General features: G+C 35.7%; 1 protein-coding gene across 1 annotated transcript in view; it reads left to right on the top strand.

Moving 5' to 3' along the window:
• Positions 1 to 14,562, top strand: part of LOC127554065 (cell surface glycoprotein CD200 receptor 1-like) — a 36,825-nt gene extending 22,263 nt beyond the window's left edge. Inside the window, exons 2-7 of the mRNA XM_051985295.1 lie at positions 986 to 1,069; positions 1,796 to 2,110; positions 2,221 to 2,475; positions 8,802 to 8,898; positions 9,657 to 9,696; positions 10,892 to 14,562. Of these exons, the coding sequence (XP_051841255.1) occupies positions 986 to 1,069; positions 1,796 to 2,110; positions 2,221 to 2,475; positions 8,802 to 8,898; positions 9,657 to 9,696; positions 10,892 to 10,981 (881 nt within the window). The 3' untranslated portion in view covers positions 10,982 to 14,562. The remainder of the gene's footprint in view (positions 1 to 985; positions 1,070 to 1,795; positions 2,111 to 2,220; positions 2,476 to 8,801; positions 8,899 to 9,656; positions 9,697 to 10,891) is intronic.
• Positions 14,563 to 22,157: the final 7,595 nt, after the last annotated feature.

The following is a 22,157-nucleotide window of genomic DNA, read 5'->3' as shown; positions in this document are numbered from 1 at the left end:
TTCAGCTGTACTATTCTATGATTTTGTGAAATTGTGCTTTGAGAGATGTCTTCTACAGTCAGAGAAATTATTATGAAGTATTTATATTTGTCAGTCAGAATCATTAGTCTCATGTCTGCTAGGCTTGTTTCAAGTCCCTGAAAAGAGAGAAATATCAGGTTATATCTTCATCAATTGGGGACAGCTAGGTGGCACAATGAATAGAATACTAGACCAAGAGTAAAAAGACAATTGACACATTTTGTGGACTTTGAGATGTTTTTGTTGTGCCACAGTTTCCTTTTACTGTACTGCCTCACTTTCCCTAAATTGTCTTGCCTCAGTTTCCCTAAATTGTTCTGCTTCAGTTCCTTGAATTGTTCTGCCTCAATCCCCCTGGTTGCAATCCCCCCACCTTTCCTGTTCATTAGGACTGAGATAATTGGGACTGTGGAGATCTGGCCACTCTGGCATTCCAAAAGATAAAACTCCAGATGTCCTATCTCAGATACCTAATTGGCATTCTCCATCTCTAAGTTCCAGACTTTCTATCTCTAATGGACTACCCCCTTCACTCCCAGTTTATCAGAATTTATGGTCCTCACCCCCAATCCTGTCAGAACCAGATTGATGTTCATGGAAGTCCCCACATTTACCAGGGTTCTGACTCCACCTTTTTCTCTTCCAGACTTTTGGAGCCATATATAATTCACTGGAATCTCTTTTTCAATGCTGATGCTGAATGCTTTAAGACATCAGCCCTGGGACCAAAATGGATCCTTTGGTTTCCAGAAAATCTCTCCCTTTCAGAAATCCAAATAAAATATTAAAAACACTCTAATCTCTATCTTGCCTCAGTTTCTCTGGCATTACATTTCTTAGGGCTATTTATTTTATTTCCATCACCTCATTGGCAGCCCCATTCTAAAAATAGTCTGGAGATTATGAAAATAAAAATGTTTCAGATTCAATGAAGATGTATCAATGTGTATTTCCTCCCTTTCAGAATATAAAAGCACAGAAGCAGAGGCTCAAGTTCCATCAGCAAACATGTCAGCTGCGCAGATGTCCCCAAAATGTCACACTAATGGTAATGTTTTTTTTTTTTTTTTTTCCTCAGTAGTTATGGCAGGGAGAGCACACACAGGCAACGCAGCAATTCCCTTTGTCTTCTCAAGGAGTCCATATGTGGCTGCTCTTCTGGGCATGGTGTCTGTTGGAGGATGGGCACTGAGCTTGTATTACTGAGTCTATTCCTCTTCATCACTTTCAGTTCTCAGCTATCCAGGCTACTTTTCCTTGAAGGTGCTTCCTGCCCTTCTCCATACCTGTGTTTACTAGATTTAGTGTCTCTCCTTGGGCAATTAGCTCTGATGCAAGACTCCATGGCTTGAAAAGTTGGATTGAGAAGAGGGAATTTCTTCCAATTCCTTCCTTCCTCCATACCTCCCACCTTTCTCTCCCCTAGCCATGGATAATCATCTAGCTAAGACCAGCTGCCCTTCTAATTTTGTCAGGGTGAACTACTTTAGAGGAAGATCAATAATACCTGGACATGTCTTTGTGCTTCCTTTAATGCCTTAATACCTCATTGCCTGATTTTTCAACTGTGCTGGGGATAAAAATCATTTGCTGGGGTTCCAACTCCTCCCTCTTCCTCAATTCACTTTATGATTTTTTTTTAAGTGTTCACATCATGAATGTGTAAGTTCACACTGCTGGGAGTGAGATCAGGAGCAAGTGCTGCCTCATGTGGGATTTTGGGGGGAGATCTGCTTCAGAAAAGCCTTCACTATTCTCTTCTTTTTATGTCCAGCTACCAAAGTGTCTGTACAGATGAACACCTGCGTTGTTCTCTCCTGCTTACATTACTCATCAAAGGAATTTGTAATGGCCACATGGACCAAATTCTCCAGAGACAAAGCTTCCTGTATCATAGCTTACAGAAAAGACAAGAATACCACCAATGAAACAAACTGCTCTGGTACTAGAATAACCTGGGAATCTGAACCTGAGAAGAACTTCAGCCTTCAGATAGAGCCAGTGACTATTCATCATGAGGGATATTATCAATGTGATCTTGTAACACCTGATGGGAATTTTCAATCTTGCTATAACCTCAGTGTGTTAGGTAAGGTTCAACTTCAGCAAGGTCTTATGGGCAGCCAGGTCCAGGACTGGAAAACAGGTAACTTGCTCAAAACCACCAGGTCTCTCTAAATCTCTCTTCCTCTTCTGTAGTGCCTCCTCCTGTAATAAACCTGTCTGAGGAAGAAAATGGGACCGTTGTATGCAAGGCTGCAGCTGGGAAGCCGGCTGCCCAGATCTCCTGGGACCCAGAAGGAGTCTGTTTCACTGTGAAGGAAACTCATCATAACAGGACAGTGACTGTGAAAAGCATTTGTACACGGAATAGCTTCAATGCATCCAATGTCAACTGCTTCATTTCCCATTTGACTGGGAATAGGACTCTGTTCATAAACTTTCAAGTCCATAGTAAGTAGCATTTCTCTCTTATACTGTGTTTGATTCACTATTCACTCTTCCAGAGAAATAATATTAGGAGAGAAAAGTGATATTCTAAGAGTACATTTAAAGGTATCTCAATATCAAATGAAAAATGAGTAAATAGAGAACAAAAATAGTATGATAAATGGAATGAATCTTTTCTTCTTTTTTTCATTCCTCTGTCAATGATGGTTAGTTTTATCTTCTATGTATTCTCCTTTTACAAGTAAGTTAAAAGGAATTCATTTAACCAGGGTGAGGGAAAAACCTATTTGCTTGATTTGACTGAGAGAGTATTAAACTGAAAATTGAAGGTGACATGTAGGACTGCCCACTTAAAACAACTAACCCTGATACCATAGAGAGCAGCAGTTGTGACATAAGGAGAAGAGCAGAGGGGATGCTGAATAATGCACAAGAGATAATCAGGAAAATACGCAAAAACTGAATTCATAACCTCATGTCAATTTTTTGGATAGTTTAATACCATTCATTTTCTGGCTTCTAGCCACTACAAACAAAGAGAGACTTCAATTAAAAGCAGGTAAATATGAACTCATGATTATCACTAAGATGTTATAGGTTATGACTCATGAATGAATTAGATTAATGGAATATATATATATATACACACACCCTAAATGTATGAATATATACATACATACATGTTTAAACATAAATGTATATATATGAAATCATCAAATAATCACATATTAAGTCTCTACTATATGACAGACATTGTGCTAGGAATTTCAAATATAAAGACAAAGAAAGTGAAACTGTCCCTATTTTCAAAGAACTCATTTTAATGAATCAACATGTACATATACCAATATATTAAAAGACTATAAAATTAAAAGACCAAACAAATAACAGAGGAGGGGAAAATATTAACAACCAGGGGAGGAAAGAGAAACACTAGGAAAGGCCTCTTTCAGAAAGTGGAACTTGAATATAGTCTTTTTATTTTAACTTTTTATTGACAGAACCCATACCAGGATAATTTTTTACAACATTATCCCTTGCACTCACTTCGTTCTGATTTTCCCCCTTCCTCCCTCTACCTGATCCCCTAGATGGCAAGCAGTCCTTTATATGTTAAATAGGTTACAGTATATCCTAGATACAATATATGTGTGCAGAACCGAACAGTTCTCTTGTTGCATAGGGAGAATTGGATTCAGAAGGTATAAATAACCCGGGAAGAAAAACAAAAATGCAAGCAGTTTATATTCATTTCCCAGTGTTCTTTCTTTGGGTGTAGCTGCTTCTGTCCATCCTTGATCAATTGAAACTGAGTTAAATCTTTTTATTGAAGAGATCTACTTCCATCAGAATACATCCTCAAACAGTATCGTTGTTGAGCTATATAATGATCTCCTGGTTCTGCTCATTTCACTTAGCATCAGTTCATGTAAATCTCGTCAGTCCTCTCTGTATTCACCCTGCTGGTCATTCCTTACAGAACAATAATATTCCATAACGTTCATATACCACAATTTACTCAACCATTCTCCAATTGATGGACATCCATTAATTTTCCAGCTTCTAGCCACTACAAACAGGGCTGCCACAAACATTTTGGCACATACAGGTTCCTTTCCCTTGAATATAGTCTTAAATGAAGCCTTCAATTCCAAGAGGCAGAGGTGAAGAGCTAGAACATGCCCAGCAAGGGGAAGAGCCGGCATAAAGGCATTGAGAAGGGGAGATGAAGATTCATGAGTAAGGGACATCAGCTAAGTAAGCCTAAACAATGAATGTATGCAGAGGAGTAATGCATAATAAAGCTGGATAGATAAGATGGGGCTTGATTGTGAAAACTTTTAAAAACTCATTTAATCCTAGAAATAAGAGGATATTACTAGATTGTATTGGAGGAAGTAATGTGATCAAATCTTCCTACAGGAAAATAATTTTGGCAGTTATGTGGAGGGTTCTTTGGAGTAGGGAGAGACTTGAGCGGGAACTGTTAGGAGGATTATTTCAATAGTCCAGATGAGAAGTTATGATGGTCTAAACCAGAGTGGTAACTGTGTACATGGAGAGGACATGTATACAGGAGATATTATATAGATAGAATCAATATTTGGCAATAATTCAGCTATATAAAGTGAGTGAAAATAAAATGTTGAGGATAGTAGATTAAATGGAAGGTACAGAAAGATTGCATTCTAAAATAAAATGCAAATCTGTATGGAAACTTGCAGAAACAATTGGTGAAAAGTATTTGATGAAGATCAATAAGAAGGAATAAACAAAATTAATCTCATGGAAGGAATATACTACAGACCCCGTAGTCAGATACTAGAAAGAGATGATCATTTCTTTTATAGGTCACCATAATAGAGACAACATAATGTTGGAATGGGAGTCTTCAATCTATATAGACCTCTTATGGAAGTCTTTCTTGGTAAAAGCAAATCAGTATGTGCTTAAATTAGGGGAAATATAAAAAAAAATGCTGATAGGTAACACTTTATTGTTGTTCAGTGTTCAGTTATGTCAAACTCTTTGTGACTCCATGCACCGTAGCACGCCACAATGTCTGTGGATTTTTCTTGGCAGAAATACTGGAGTGGTTTGCCATTTTCTTCTCTAGTGGATCATCTTTTGTCAGAACTCTCCCCTATGACCTATCCATCTTAGTCACCCTGTATGTTGTAGCTCGTAGTTTCATTTCACAAACCCCTCCACCATGAGAAGGCAGTGATCTGGGACCAGAGTCCAGGGTGTCCTAGGGCAGGATAAACAATAAAGACCACTTCCCCTCCCTCTCTACCCCTCTTTGTTTTTTGTTTGTTTGTTTGTTTGTTTACTATGGAAAGCACAGACTTATTTCAGATGAGAACAAAGACTAAGTTCTGACACTCATGAGGATGAGGGATGGTCCATTTCCCCATAATCTTCCTCATTTTCAAGATCAAGATCAAGATCATCAGATATGACTAGACCTCAGGGACATAGACCTCAGGAAACTGCTCCTTGCAGAAGACAAGAAGGAGGCAAGTCCAAATTGCAGCCATGGCTGAAGCTTAGGCTCTGCTCTGTGCTGCATAGTCACTGTACCAAGCAAAGAGACTGAGCCCTCTTTTCCTTTTTTGGGGAAGTGAGCTAGGAGGCACAGTGTCCTTTATCCTGAATTCAAGAAGAACTGAGTTCAAATATGACTTCTGACACTTCTGGGCAATGACTTCTAGGACATTACCCTGGGCAAATCACTTCACCCCATTTGCCTCATTTTCCTCATCTATAAAATAAGCTAGAGAAGGAAAAGGGAAAATTTTTGCTAAGAAAATCCCAAAAGGTGTCATAAAAATGGACTGAAATGACTGAAAAACAACAATGAATTTATTATATTGATAGGTCAGAGGACTACTGTAAACATAATGTAAGGGAATTTTAGAAAAACATTTGAATATCTCTTAGCATTTCTTTTTGTATAAGGAGCCATGGACATGATGGTAACACAGTTAGAAACCACGAATTGGTTTAAAGCATGACAATTTAAAGAATGAGTACAAGATGGGAGAAAAAGAACTTAAGGAAACTAATAGACTGAACCAGTGTTGAATGGTTCCGTCCTTTTTTTTTTTTTTTTTTTCTGTTCATTATTAATGACTTGAATGGAGACACATTAATCAGTTGTGCAAATATCACAAAATTAGTTGGTGTAATGAATACATGGGATGGTTGAACTGGGATCCAAAAAGGTTAAAAAAACAGATTACATTTAATAAAATGTAATTTAATTGGAATAAATGTAAATTACAACCGATAGGCTAAAACACACAAAGAAAGGGGAGATATGTATAGACAGTAGTTTTTATAAAAACATCCATGGCATTTTAGTAGACTGAAAGTTCATTATTAGTCAACTCAGTGAAGTTGCTTCAAAACTCCTAACTGAGCTCCTTCCTCCAGACAAGGCTAAACACATTAACTAGATTAAAACCAAGGCCACAAGTCTGAAGTCAGCCACTAGATGGCCTCCTTGTGGCTGTTAAGGACGATCTGACTTCTACATCTGAATCCCCCAGGTAGACAATAGTACATTAATGAATAGAATCCCAGAATCTCAGAGAAAGAACTTAAGGAAACTAGTAGAGCCTATATCTAGAGAAAAATCTCTCTCTAAGATATCTGATTAAATAGTCATCCAATCATTGCTTGAAGACCAGGTAAAGGTGTTGGGGATGGCCTTACACCAGACCTTATTAAGTCAGGTTGGATTTGATGATGAAATGAAATAGTCATGTCCTAGAGCATTTAACAAAAGGTGGTTTACTTTGCCCTAATATGGAAAGAACATGCTACAAAAATATAGAGGTTCGGAGCTTCTATTGATGTGGCTTTTCCTATATCCCCATATGGAAACATCCAGTCAGCAAAATAATTATGTTGTTAGAATGGAGGACTACTGTAGATATAACATACCTGGATTTCAGAAAGGCATTTAAATATGGGCAGGGCAGGATATGTGATTTTTGTGGTATTTCTTAAGTGGGGTGAGCCGCCTTTGCATGAGTAGAACTTCAAAATTCTATGATACATGTTTGATTATCATCAGCATGTCCTTCCTTGTGACATAGACATACAAAGTTTCTACCTGCTTTAGGCATTCTCTTTTTCCAGATCAGAGCTCAGCAAGTCAGAGAATTATGCTGTTCCTGTCTGCTAGATCACAATTCCCAAATGCCAGAATTGCTTTATATAGTTGAATACAAGAGTGTTTTATAGTGTTTCCAACCATGATGAAGTCTAGTCTCTTGTGCAGTGTTCCTTTCTGCAATATCCCTGAGACAAGGTCACCTAGAGTCTCCTTGAACATTTCCAGGGATACAGAATTATACACAGAATAAAGCAGTTCATTTTATTTTGTTCAGCTTTAATTGTTAGGTAGGTCTGCTCCCCCCCACTCCCACCCTCCTCCGCTTTAAAACTTTATATTGTTTTGAATATAAAACAGGATGGCATCACAGAAGAATACTGAACTTGGAGTCAGAAGGGTTTGGATTCCAGTATTGTCTTTGACACTAGCCATGTGATCCTAAGCAAGTTATTTACCTTCTTTGTGCTTTAGGAAACTCTGTGGGTCTTAATATAGTAAGTTGTGGAAGGAAATTCCACATTGGATGAATATTACAATTCTTAAGATTCTTTTTATCCCCCTCAATTACTTAACATACTGCTTTTATTTATGAATTTTAGTAAGTGATACCTGGTTAATCTTGTGTAGCTTATAAGTGCTATCAGTTAACTAATAGTTAATTATTAATTAGAATAGTTATTAGTGTACCTGAAAACTCTATAGTTTCATTCTCAGCATCAGTAATTCACCATTCATTTGGTCCATCTAGAAAGTGCTGAGTTCTCTGCATCAGTTAAGAATTCTAAATGTGCCATTAAAAAAATATTAAGCCCTGAATACAGACTAAAGCATACTTTTTTTTCGAAAAAGTTTTTTTTTTTTTGAAGGGAAGAGGAATCTGTTTTCTATTGCAATATGAGTTTTATGGAAATATTTTGCACAACTTCACATGGGCCTTCTCATTGGATGGTATGGGGAGGAAGGGGGAGAATCTGGAACTTAAAATTTAAAAACAAATGTTAAAAAAAAACTTGTTTTGCCTGTAACTGTGGAAAATAAAAATATATTTTAAAAAATAGAGGAAAAAATGAGGAAACCAAAAAAGAAATGATAAGCCTAGAATCAATCAATCAACATGAATTTATTAAATACTTTTATTTTATTCCAGACACTGTTTTAGGTTTTTAGATACAAATATAAAGAAAGCAGTAATTTTTACTCCTTATGGACCTTACTTCTAATGGTCAAGACAAGAGTTCTAAAATAAAGAGAATAAATGCAAATAAATACTAAGTTAATTAACAGGTAGTTGGAGAAGTGTGTAGCACAGTGTCTAGCACATCGTAAGTGCTTAATAAATTTTATTGATTGAGTGAATGAAGAAATGTGTTAGCAATTGAAGAGATCAGAAAAGGTTTCATGTAGAACATGTAGAAGAAACTAGATCTCAAAGGAAGAGAAGAATTTTATGATGTAGAGGTGAGAAAAGTATGCATTTTAGGAAATGGAAATGCCAATGCAAAGACATGGAAATGGGAGGTGAAGAATCATGTATAAAGAACAGAGCTGAAAAATTAATCTGGATTAAAGAATCCAATGAGGCTACAAATACTATTGATAAATCAACTTCATAATGAGATACCCTAGAACTTTTAGGTTGGTAAGATGTCACAAAAAACAATTCTTGATATTTTTAAAACATTATCTATATCTTTATTTAAAGGTTTCCAGACTTCTTCAAAATTCTTATTTTGGATCCTTTCTGTTATTCCCTTGGGCTTCGTGGGATTGTTTTTTTGTAAGAAATCCAGTTGGTGCAGGTATTGATTAATATTTTTTAATGTATCTTTTAAATTTTAGTAGAGAAAAGGCAGGTTTGGTTAGTGTGAATAACTTTAGGGAGGGCAAACTACCTTATTCCATTTAATCAGGAAAGATTTCATGGAAAAAGTAGATTTAGGAGGCTGAATGTTAAATGAAGGAAGGAATTTTATTAGTTGATGGTAACTTCCAGGGATAAAGGTATTATGGGAAATAGGATAAAAGCATGGTGAATTCCTTCATGCAGGATTTGGGGGCCTAGAAAAAAGGATGTCTGCTGATAATCTGTGCTGGAAAATTAATTATAGCAATACCTCAAATATACCAAGAAGAGATGTCATCATGTATAATCTTCATCTAATTCAGATAGGTGTTAATAACCTTCCCTTCTTATTTTGAAATAAAGCCCATGAAATAAGACCCATCTCCCACATCCTTGGTGTGAATGTTCCAACTTTCCTGCATGTACTAAGCTCTCCCTGAACTGAGATCTGTGTATGTACCCAAGAGTAGCATTCAGGGACTGCTGGTAGCTGAGTAGGTATTCATTTCTTGTTTTTTTTTTTTTTTTTTTGTCTTAGAAAATCTCATTTCTATTACAGCAAGCATAGGAAGATAGCACAGGATCAGGAATTTAATTTTCATCCTGAAACCTAAATAGAGATTTGCTGTAGTCATTCCTGTTTACTTTGTTTATAAACCCTCATATCCACATCCACACATCCACACACATATATATTTGTTTGTTTGTTTACAGGAAATGTCCTAAACCAGAAGCTACTCCAGGAGCTGGAGAGGTAAGATAAAGGGAAATTTCTGTGAATCTTTTTCTTTACTTTAATCTTTCAGGATGATTGTCTTATGTTAAGATTGGTGTTTTGTATGAAAACAGCACATTTCGTTTTAACCACTTTGGACTGAATCCAATTTGTTTGTGGTCAAGCTTTAGGCAGATCTTCTCAATCCAAGCTGAACTGAAATCTACCTTGTTTCATATTCAAGTACATAAAATTTGATATTTTTCCAAATTCTCAAAATCACTGGGAGAAATGAACTTATCCTTTCTTTTCTAATCTTCCTCAAACCCTACCTACTTTCAGCTTTGACTTCAGTTAATGGTATCACCTTTCTTATAATCACCAAGGCCTAAAACTTGAGATTTATTCCTTAGTAATAGTCATCAAATTCAATTATTATTTTTCTTTTAAAATGCCTCTTCTCTACTGCTTCTTTTTCATTCATATTTTATCCATTTAAATACAAACCATCTTTGCTTCAACATAATATTATAATATTTAAACATACTGTCAAGTGACTATAATTTTTTGTCTATGATAGATACATGCTCAGTAATTTCATATCTTTAACCTCTTCTTGTTCTGATTTGTTCTATAACTTTTCCTATTTTAATCTGTCTAATCATTCATTTCATTGTGTCACTACATGTTAGTAATCTCCATGAATCTCTCTATTGCCTGCAGGATAAGTTCCTCATGTGGCTTTCAAAACTCCCTACAATCTGGCCCCATCTATTTTATCAGTCACTAACTCCAAAAATATCTGTACTGTAGCTAGGCTATTTTCATTAGAACATTTCTCTCAAGCCTTTATTGAGGGTCAAATAAACAAATACTTATCTAGCACTATGTATGCCTTTCCCCTTCTGCCCTAACTATTTAAATCATCATTCTAGACCAAGTTTTAGTTCGAGACTTTCTCTAACTATGATAACCTATACAGATAGTATGCTTCTTGTAGCATACCCATGCCATGTAGATTGTAGATACTCTAAAAATGTTTGTCCAGTGAATAGAACATCTCTTTGTTTCTGTTTGTTTACCTACGAGATTGATGAGTTGAATTGTATATGGACTTGAGAGTAATGACTATCTTTAAGTAATTTGGCCTTAATAGAATAATAGAGCAAGTTTCTGCAATTATTTTTTGGTCTTTGTATGTGGAATTTTAACTCTGATTTCTATATGAAATTAGGATGAAGTGGAGCCATATGCTAGCTACACAGAGAAGAGCAATCCACTATATGATTGTAGGACTGAGGTGAAGATTTCTACAACTTCATAAAGTGAAAACTCTGGGTTGGAATTCCAAACAGGATTTACCTGTTAGAACAGATTAATCCTGGTGCAATAGAAATCCACTGCTGCAATAGAAACCCACTGCTGCTTATCATCTCCCGGGATTTCTGGGGGAATAGAAGACTCCCTTCTGACACCTCTCAACATAAGAGACTGAAAGAAAGGTCACATTTCCTAATAGTCACTGGTAGTGAAATTTTGGGAAATTCAGTGGCCACCAGTTGGTGATTTTATAAGCTGATGGATTACAGAGACATTCCAGCACTCATACTTCCTAATTTCCCTTTACTCAACTAATCAAATTCATATTCTTAGCTAACATAATAAAATATTGAACCATTTATTTAATCATTTATTTATTTAGCCATTAATTTAGTCATTCCTGGATTATTGCATTTTTGAGTAGTTATGAAGTATATGTGTATACACATTTTATCTATATATATACAGTGGATTTCTATATATACACATATACATATATGTGAATAGGTATATGTATATGTGTATATACGCACACATGCATATACACAATGTTTGGTATCATGAGGCCATGATCTTTGTGAGCATTAGTAACTTGATTTGATTTAATGACATGATAATTTGGAAATAAAACCATTATACCATCTTGAATCATGCAGTAAAAAATACTATACTAATTAATATGAAGATTAATCAACAAATACTTATCAAATACTTTCAGTATTCTCAGCAATAATCTAGGTACTATAGGAGATTTAGAAAAAAAAAAGAAATATATGACCCTTTCTTTTAAGGAATTTACAGTTTAATTGAGGAAAGAATGCCAACATCCATGAAGCAATAGTAAATAGTATGGAATAATTTATAATTATTTATCAGTAATTGGCAAATTGTATGACATAGGCTGTGTATACTCTAGGAACTTAGAATTTTGAGTTGTATAGATAATCTAGCACAATTCCTTTATTTTACAAATGAGTCTCATAAAGAAGTCACTTACCCAAAGTTACTATTAATTGGCAACTATTGTTGCTTAGTCATATCTGATTCTTCTTGATCTCATTTGGGATTTTCTTGGCAAAGATACTAATCATTTTCTTCTCTGGCTCTTTTTATGGATGAGGAATTAAGGCCAACAAGTGAAGTGACTTGATCAGAATCACCCAGCTAGGAAATGTCTGAGGCTTGATTTGAACTCAGGAGGATGAGTTTTCCTAACTCTGGGACCAGTGCTCTATCCACTGAGCCACCTAGTTGCCCAGTAACTGGCAACATTAGAATTCAAATTCAGATTTTCTGATTGCAAGTCCAGGATTCTTGTCACTTCATCATGAAGATCAAAGAAGACTAGAATAGTCAAGGAAAGTTTTATAGAGGAGATGATGTGTGAATATACATTGAAAGATGAGCAGCATTTAGATCAGTGAAGAGGAGAAAGAGAGACTATTACAAGCTAGGAGAACAACATAAAGGAATGAACATGGTCAAGAATGACCATGACATGTTTTTGAGGGGCTCAGAAATTGACTCTTGAAATGAAAGTTGTGTTTGGAGGAATAGCGAAGAAAGAATTTAAACAGAAATTATGTAGATCTTTTTTTTATATTTTTCCCTGCTCCCACCAGCAATGTACCCCAGTGTCAGATTAATCTGGTGGTTCCTAGCTGGAACTTGCACCTAGAATGACCCAAATCTCTTCTTCTCATACTCTGAAGCACATCTCCAACTTTTCTACCAATGTCACGTCTCTCTTTCTCCTCCTCGTTAAACAATAAACACCCTTCCCAAATCATCTCTTTTCCTTCTACTAATCCTCCCTACCTTTGTCAAAGGAAACTCCTTTTATTTTGACCCATAAGTACAATTTCCCTTTCTCAATGGTGGCAGCCCACTTTTAGACACTGGGATGGATTGTAAGGACTCCTGAGGTCTCTCTGTCTAGGGTGTGCTGAAACCAGTTCCAGTGAACTTCAGACTACCTATTGTCAAATATTCATTGCAAAATCTACACCTTGGAAATTAGCAAATGCTACAAATCAGGGCCTGGTTTATTTGTTAATTATTTAGACTTAAGAAAGTAATGGAGAAAATGTTAATAATACAAATTAAATTTAAAAGTGTGTCCAGATTATATTCCCTCTCTCCCCGCCTTAGAGAATTGGTTGTAAAGCATTTACCATCACACCCCTGCTTATAGTTACTGGGCTAGGCCCTTTGGGTTTTTCCATCTACTTTTTAGCTGAATAACTTTCTTATAAGTATTATCTTACCTAATTAGAGGAGGGGTCTTTGAAAGCAGAAGCTTTCATCCATTTTATTTGTATCACTAACTCTTGGCATCTAATAAATGTTTAACATTTCTTGCCCCCTGCTCCAAATTTTAAAGTGTTGTAGAAATGTTAGATATAACAACCACAACAACAATGGTAATTAATATAGTAACTTCATATTTTTAACAAAGGTTTTTCATTCATTCCTTGAAATTTGATATCAGAGGAAATAGGGACCATGTTTTCAAGCAGGAGAGGGATGTGATGAAAATGACATTTCAGAAAAATTAATTTTCCAAATTACAGACTCAATTTAAATTGACTGTATTGACTGTTCCTTTTGAGGAGTAAAAAGATAACAATGGTAAGATGCTTAGCATGGTAACTAGCATATAGTAGGTGCTTAATAAGAGCTTATCCCCTTTCTATCCTCTTCCCATCACGGAGAGTGATATTTTATAGATCTGCTGTCTTTCTTTTCAGCCTTGCCCTTTAGTTTTCCTAGTCAATTCACTATGGAATATTTTCTTAAAAAGTGTTATATTCCCAACAGTGCTATATTCTTTATGTACCACTTGACATATCTAGAGGCAAATACATTATTGTTTGTTCATAGCATTAAGAGAAATCATGAACAAATTAGTGTAAATTAATTGATCTGATTACCTAACTGCAGTTCTCCAAATCACACAGGATAATTATAATGATAATAATAATAATAATTATTATTATTATTTGGTGACTGTGTCAAAGGAAAGTACTTTATCTAAGGTTGTTCATTAGATAGAATTAAGAGAATAAAGCAGAATAAAGTTGAGCTTGTGAGCTAGAAACATTTAACTGACACAAATTAGATGGAGAAATACCTAGTCATCTATGTAAATTGAATGTACTTTTGATATGATGTTCTACATCAATACTGTCTGAGCAAGTTTGAGGTAAATAGGGACTATGTTTTATTTTCTTCATAAATTGATAAGAGAACCAGACCAATTCCATGTTGTGAACAGCATTCATTTTGTAACTTAAAGTATTATATTTTGTAAAAACTTTGTCTATATGATTTTAGGAAATTAAATAGCATTAATTGCCAAATGTTCTGGGAAATAATTGTACAATTTTTGGTTAGTACCTTTTGATTTTGCCATACTTTGGCCAAATTAAAAGAATAAGTGCTCTTGTTGCTCAAGGTTATATAACCTAATTTAATCCTCATAAGCGGTAAGAAAATTTTGTTATCAGTGTCCTTATGCCAAGGGGCCTTGAATCCAATTTATTGTGCAAATGCTAGCCTTGCTAATAAATTGATTTGCTCTCATTTTACTTTCTCAGACTTAATCAATTTCACTTGTGACATTATCTAACATAGCATTAAAAGTCCAATTCTCTTCAGCTACTGCTTTACAAAAATTTACTTCTAGAAGGCCTGTCTAATCAGGGGCTCCACTTATTCAATACCCATCACTTTTTACTTCTTTGAAAGCTATCTTGTTACCTACCCTACCTCTTAGCTGAAATTGTTCTTTCTAAGGTTACCAATGATGTTTTAATTGCTAAAAATGATCTTTCATTAGTCTTCATTATTCTTGATCTATTTGCAGGTTTGATATTGTCGTTGAGCACATTTTTCTGTATATTCTGTCTTTTTGTGTTTTTTTTTTTTTTTTTTGTGACACGGCTTTCTTGGTTTTCTTTCTCAGTTTGTCATTATTGGACCTTTATCCAGGTTCTACTCCTAACAACTCTTTCTGGGTAGTCCTCTCTCTCTATTCTCTATGTGTGTCTTTGTCTTTGTCTGTCTCTCATCTAATTATCTTTCATGGGTTAAATTATCATTTTTATTCAAATTATTTTTAAAAATATAAATCTAGATTTAATCTTTACTCTGACCAAATTTTACCAAATGCCTTCTGGATATTTCCTATCAGAAGTTTTCCAAACTCCCTTCTTTCTATTGAAGGCATAATGTTGGGTTACTTTTTTATTAGTAAGTTTTTAAAATAGTATTTCATTTGTTCCAAATACATTCAAAGATAGTTTTCAATATTCACCTTTGCAAAACTTTGAGTTTCAAAATTTTCTCATTCTTCTCCTTCTCTCTTGCCAAGATAACAAGCAATCCAATATAGGTTAAACATGTGCAATTCTTTTAAGTATATTTTGATATTTGTCATACTGCACAAGAAAAATCAGATCAAAAGGGAAAAAGCATGAGAAAGAAAAAATAAACGAGCAAGAAACCAATAAAAACAGTGAAAATACTATGCTTTGATCCACATTCAGTCTCCATAGTTCTCTTAGGATGTGCAAGGCACTTTACATCACAAGTCTATTGAAATTGGAAGGTGCATGTCTTTTCAGTTACTCCAGTTTACATAGTTGGAGCTATCCTTGACTCTTCCTTCTCCCTCACTCTCCATGTCTAATTCATTTCCAAGACTTATTGATTTCATCCTTATTCACTGTTAAGTGGACTATTGATATAATCTTTTAATTTAAATCCTTTTTTTCTCTTTCAAATTCATTTTCTGCTTAGCAACCAAACTAATCTTTTTTTGTTTGTTTTAAATTTTATTTATTTAATATTTCCCCCAGTTGCATTTAAAACTATTTTTTACATTTTTTTTAAACTCTTGAGTTCCAGACTTCACTCCCTTATCCTCACCCTAAGCCTCCATTAAGAAAACACATGTGAAATTTTGCAAAACAGATAAAAGTCACGTTGTGACAGAAAACATATATCCTCCTCCCCTAAAAACAACCCTCAAAAAAAAAAAATAAAGAAATAAAGGGGAGAGAGATGGGGGAGTGGAGAAAGGAGAGAAGGAGAGAGAGAGAATTCTTCAATCTGTATTCAGACACAATGAATTTCTTTTCGGGATGGATATCCCAATATGGATAGGATTTTTCATCACAAGTCCTTCAGAGTAGTCATGGATCATTGTACTGCTGAGAATATCAAAGTCATTCACAGCTGATTATCCCAGAACATTGCTATTACTTTATACACAGTACATTTCACTTTGCTTGAGTTCATGGAGCATTTTCCAGGTTTTCCTGAAAGTGATAAGGTTAGGGTTCCTGGTGGTCAAGGAGTTAAATGATGAGGTTAATGGCAGGTTCAGGTTCAGGGAACCAAATGAAGAGGTTTGGCTCCCCTAAATTCCCCTAGGATTTGGCACAGGGTAGGGAGTTGTGGGAACCCCCCTTCTAGTGGGCAAAGGTCCTTCATAAAGGAATTTATGAACCTGAAAAGCTAGACTGCTAAAAGAAGTTTATTATTGGCATTGGGAAGTCAGCCTTTGCTATGCATGAATAGAAAGACTGGATTCCTTGGTGGTAAGGTCCCAACAGAGAAGTAAAGTTTCTAGCAGAAAAATCCCAACAGAGAGGTATAAAGTCTTGTTAGGGAAATAGGTGAGACGACAAAGAGAGGGTAAGTGCTGGAATCGAATATCATTTCAGGGGGCAGAGGGTTGCTGCTATGCCAGGAAGAAGTTCCTTGGCATGGCATATTAGGTTCTCTGCAAGGACTGAGCCCCCCAGTTGGCTCATTTTATAATAGAAGTCTAGGCTAGCAGCTCTTGATGGGGCAGAATAACTTAATAGGGCAATTGGAGAAACTGGGTCACGACATTAAAAAGGGAACTTTGGCACAACAATAGGTGTCCCCTATCAATTTCCATTTTATTTTGTGTCTTGAAAAGAGAGCTACTAATAATATTTTTGGATACAAAGGTCCTTTTTCTATTTAATTTTTTTTTATTTTGGAATTCATGGCTAGTAGTGGTATTACTGGGTCAAAGAATATGCATGATTTTATAGTCCTTTGGACATATATCATACTTTTTGATCATTTGTCAATTGGGTCATGGCTATGACTAAACTAATCTTAAGGCACAAGTTTGACCATGTCATTCTCCTTGCTCAGAAATTTTCAGTGGTTCTATTTTGCCTTCAAGAGATATTCATATGCCCAAAAAGTTATCAAACTGTGCATACCCTTTGATCCAGCAGTGTTACTTCTGGGCTTATATCCCAAAGAGATACTAAAGAAGGGAAAGGGACCTGTATGTGCCAAAACGTTTGTGGCAGCCCTGTTTGTAGTGGCTAGAAGCTGGAAAATGAATGGATGCCCATCAATTGGAGAATGGCTGGATAAATTGTGGTATATGAACGTTATGGAATGTTATTGTTCTGTAAGAAATGACCAGCAGGATGAATACAGAGCGGCTTGGAGAAACTTACATGAACTGATGCTAAATGAAATGAGCAGAACCAGGAGATCATTATACACTTCAACAACGATATTGTATGAGGATGTATTCTGATGGAAGTGGATTTCTTTGACAAAGAAACCTAACTCAGTTTCAATTGATAAATGATGGACAGAAGCAGCTACATCCAAAGAAAGAACACTGGGAAATGAATGTGAACTATTTGCATTTTTGTTTTTCTTCCCGGGTTATTTTTACCTTCTGAATCCAATTCTCCCTGTGCAACAAGAGAACTGTTGGGTTCTGCAAACATATATTGTATCTAGGATATACTGCAACATATTTAACATATATAGGACTGCTTGCCATCTAGGGGAGGGGGTGGAGGGAGGGAGGGGAAAAATTGGAACAGAAGCGAGTGCAAGGGATAATGTTGTAAAAAAAATTACCCTGGCATAGATTTTGTCAATAAAAAGTTATTATTAAATAAATAAATGAATGAATGAATGAATGGATAAATAAATAAATAAATGGAAAAATTTTTTTTTATTTAAAAAAAAAAAGCTATTCAAACTCCTTTGACATTTCATAGATTACAGAATAAGAGCTCAGTTATACCCAGAAGATTATGAAACTGGGCTTATCCTTTGATCCACCAGTGTCTCTACTGAATCTGTATCCTAAAGATATCATAAAAAAGGGAAAGGACCCACATATGCACAAATGTTTGTAGCATCCCTTTTTCCGCGTCAAGGAACTGAAAACTGAGTGGATGCCTATCAGTTGGGGAATGGCTGAATAAGTCATGATATATGAATGTAATGGAATATTGTTGCTCCAGAAGAAACTATCAGCAGGATGATTTCAGAGAGACCTGGAGAGATTTACATGAACTGAGGCTGAGTAATATGAGTAGAACCAAGAGAACATGGCAACAAGAAAATTATGTGATGATCAATTATGACTGACGTGGCTCTTTTCAACAATGAAGTGATTCAAGGCAATTACAATATATTTGTGATGAAACGTGCCATCCATATCCAGAGAGAGAACTATGAAGACTGAATGTGGGTTAGAGGATAATATTTTCATCTTTTGTTGTTATTTGTTTGATTGATTGTTTTTTTCCCCATATTATTTTTTCCCTTTTGATCTGATTTTTGTGTGTGTGTGTGTGCAGCAACACACAACAAATATGGAAATATGTTTAAAAGAACTGCACGTATTTTTAATCTATATCAAATTGCTTGCTGCCTTGGGGAAAGGGGAGGAGGGAGGAGAGGGAGAAAAATTTGGAACACAAAATTTTGCAAGGGTGAATGTTGAAATCTATCTTTGCATGTATTTTGGAAAAAAGCTATTCTTAAAAATTAATTTAAAAAAGAAAACAACCTCCCCCCAAAAAAACCAAACAAACAAAACCAAGACTGTTCCAGAACCTTTACAGTTTAAGCCTCAGCATCTGGTTGCCCTTCTGGATCTCAAGAAAACCTTGTTATCAGCCTTTACACTGGTTCCCAAATTATATTAAGCCCTTCATTCTTTTCATACATTAATGAAGGGAGGTAGCCTTTGGTTCCTGACCATGTCTTTAGGGTCCCCTTTATATTAGGTCACCTATTACTCAGTTCACTTGGATTCAGTGGCAGTTGGTGCTCTTCTCATAGACTGTGACTGCCACCACTCTTTTGATAGAGAGAAGACTTGTGATTTAGTTAACAGTGCAATGTCCCCATGAGGTTGAATCCCTTGTATTCTGTCATCAAACACAGGATTTGTCTAATCAATGACTAACAAAGTATGAATTGACTTTACTGAGTAGAGAAAATATTACTCTTAAAAGATATGGCATCCTTAGTCTTGCTATACTTCCCCAATTTGCCAATCTCTATGGAGTCACTACATGACTATATTCTACAATAGACATAACTGCTACACCCCATGATGACGTTTGGATACCTCTTTGTCAATTCTGATTATTTTATAGATACTGATGAGCTTTCTTTTGTGAGATATGGTGTTTATTACAAACTGGTGCTGCAATAGTCTCTGACCTTGATACTGTTTGGTCATCTCTGTTTCCTTACAATCTTAATGCCTAAGCCCCAGAGTTAGTGGCCCTCACACAAGTATGTCACCTTGCTGACAGTGAAACTGCCACCATCTATACTGATTCTGCATTTGGCATATGGTTGGGCTGCCATGGCTATAAAGGTGTTTTCTGATCTCTGCTGAAAAAGTCATGACTTATGCAGATTTGATCAAGGATCTTTTGTCTGTCTTGAAATTGTTTGTGGCTCTAGCCATTATTCTTTGTCCTCCCACACCAATGGAACGGATCCTGTCTCAGGAAGGAACAACCACACTAATGCTTCTGGGAAGAGGGTCACCCTAGAGGGTCCTGTGCATTTTAAAAATCTTTCTCTTTCTGATGAACACAATTTGAATCTTGTCTACAATGATTTTGAAACTGTGAAATGGAAACAGTGGTTTGAGGCTAAGAAGGTAGATGGGGTTTGGGTGACTGTGGAAGGCAAGATACTTTTCCCCCAGAGCTTCTATCAATAGGTATATTTTTCTGTCCATAGAGGATGCCATTTTGGCACTCAAGAAGTAGTTGATACAATATAGCAGATGTGGATGGCCTGAGGTATTATTGTAGTTGTAGTTCATATTACTGCCACCTACCCTTTTTGCTACACATACAACCTGCCTTTTGAAACGTTGTTTTTGGTGGTCACTCTTTACCTTTTACCCCATTTGAACATCTCCAGGTCGATTTCACATGTATGTTCACATTTATTATGATTATAAAGTTTTTGTCTTACTATTGTTGAACACCTCCCTCATTTCCTTGTTCTAAAGCACAGCTGCTTTTGTTTCTAAAATGCTTCTTAAAGGAATTGTTCCTTGTTTTGGTTTTCCCTCTTGTACACTCTCTGTTTCAGGGTCCCACTTCATTGATCCAATATTATTTCAAGTGCATTCCTGTCTAGCTGTCACCCCTCATTCTCATTCCCCCTACCACTCTCAGAGTTCAGGTCAGATTGAACATATGAACAAAGAATTTAAAACTTTCCTTGGCAAATTAATTTTGAAAACCACTTCTAATGGTCAGATATACTTCCCCTTGCTTAATTCCATCTGTGAAGCAGATCAAGGAGGGCAGGGGGAAGAAGGGGGAGTTTCATAGCTCTCCTTTTGAAATACTGTTAGGTTACTCTCCCATTAAAACAGAAACTTTTGCTCCAGTGTGTACATCACTGTTGGAAAGAAATATATCTCTTGCTTCCTGGATACGAGAAATATAACACAAACTGAAAGTACTTTGCTAGACAGGAACCACAGAAATGATGGAGGATTTGGACTTCTTACTATACAACTTCTAACCTGATGATAATCCACATTAAGAATTTCTGGTAAGTTGGCAGAACTCAATTTCTCTGGGAAGGTCTGTTCTAAATGCTACTGACTATTCCAACTGTAATTAAGGTCAGACAAAAGGACTCCTGGATTCACTGCTTCCATGTAAAATGAGCACCATATATTGTTATATAATGCATCTTTTACTTTGTTAATTTTTCAAATGTTACCTATGGCTTTCTGTAACTGTATCAAGTTGATTAACTCCTCAGAAACTGAAAAACTGAGAACAACTTAGGGAACATGGAGAACACCTCATGAAGTAAGTATTGTCTTCCTGACTCCAGCCCTGGAGCTCTATCCATTGTGCCATCTTGCTATCTTGACTTTATAATGTGTAGAATAAAAAGAGCAGTATCAAGTCCCAGAGTAGTCTTTCCCTGTCCCTTTTTTTATCCTGGTGCTGTTGCATGTTATCAATCTTTGTAATGCTTCCTGTAGACTAACTATAACATCTGGAACCCAGCTAATTAGTCATAGCCAGTGAATGTAATTGTTTAAATTTCTCAAGAATCCTCATATCTAAATAACTTAGCATTTTATTTGATGTGATTTTAAAAGAAGGATTCCCTTCACTTCCATTCCCATTCCCACATTCCCATTCTGCCAATCTTTGATCTCTGTGTAAAATAAGATAATAGCTCAAACACACACATACACACACACACACACACACACACACACACACAGGTGTATGTGTGTGTGTGTGTGTGTATATATATATATATATTCCACAGATGGAATTAAGCAAGGGGAAGTATATCTGACTATTAGAAGTGGTTTTCAAAATTAATAATATATATATGTTTGTGTGTGATATATATATGTGTGTGTGTATATATATATATACATATATATATATCACATACAAACATATATATAGTATATATATACACACACACAATGTATGTGCATGTGTATGCATGTAAGTATATGTGTGTGTGTATGTGTGTGTGTGTTTGAGATTTTTTTTATTTTACACAGAGGTCAAAGATTGGCAGAATATATATATATATATATATATATATATATATATATATATATATATATTAGAATCCTTACAAGGTGTTAACTCATTAGAGTTGATAGAAACAATGTTTAATTAGTTTACACATTAGAGCTCACAAATTAGAGTTCACACGTTTGGGAGATTCACAAGTCAGTATTCAGTATGAGACAAGTTTATACCTCCCACAATCCCACTCTCTCAGAGGAGGAGTCAACCTTTGGGTTCACACCTTTAAGAGATCATATATAAGAAGCTCTCAGTCTT

The sequence above is a fragment of the Antechinus flavipes genome, chromosome 3 (assembly GCF_016432865.1).
Source record: "Antechinus flavipes isolate AdamAnt ecotype Samford, QLD, Australia chromosome 3, AdamAnt_v2, whole genome shotgun sequence".
NCBI lineage: Eukaryota > Metazoa > Chordata > Mammalia > Dasyuromorphia > Dasyuridae > Antechinus > Antechinus flavipes.
Note: the sequence above shows the minus strand (reverse complement) of the source record. Positions and strands in the feature narration are given on the sequence as shown.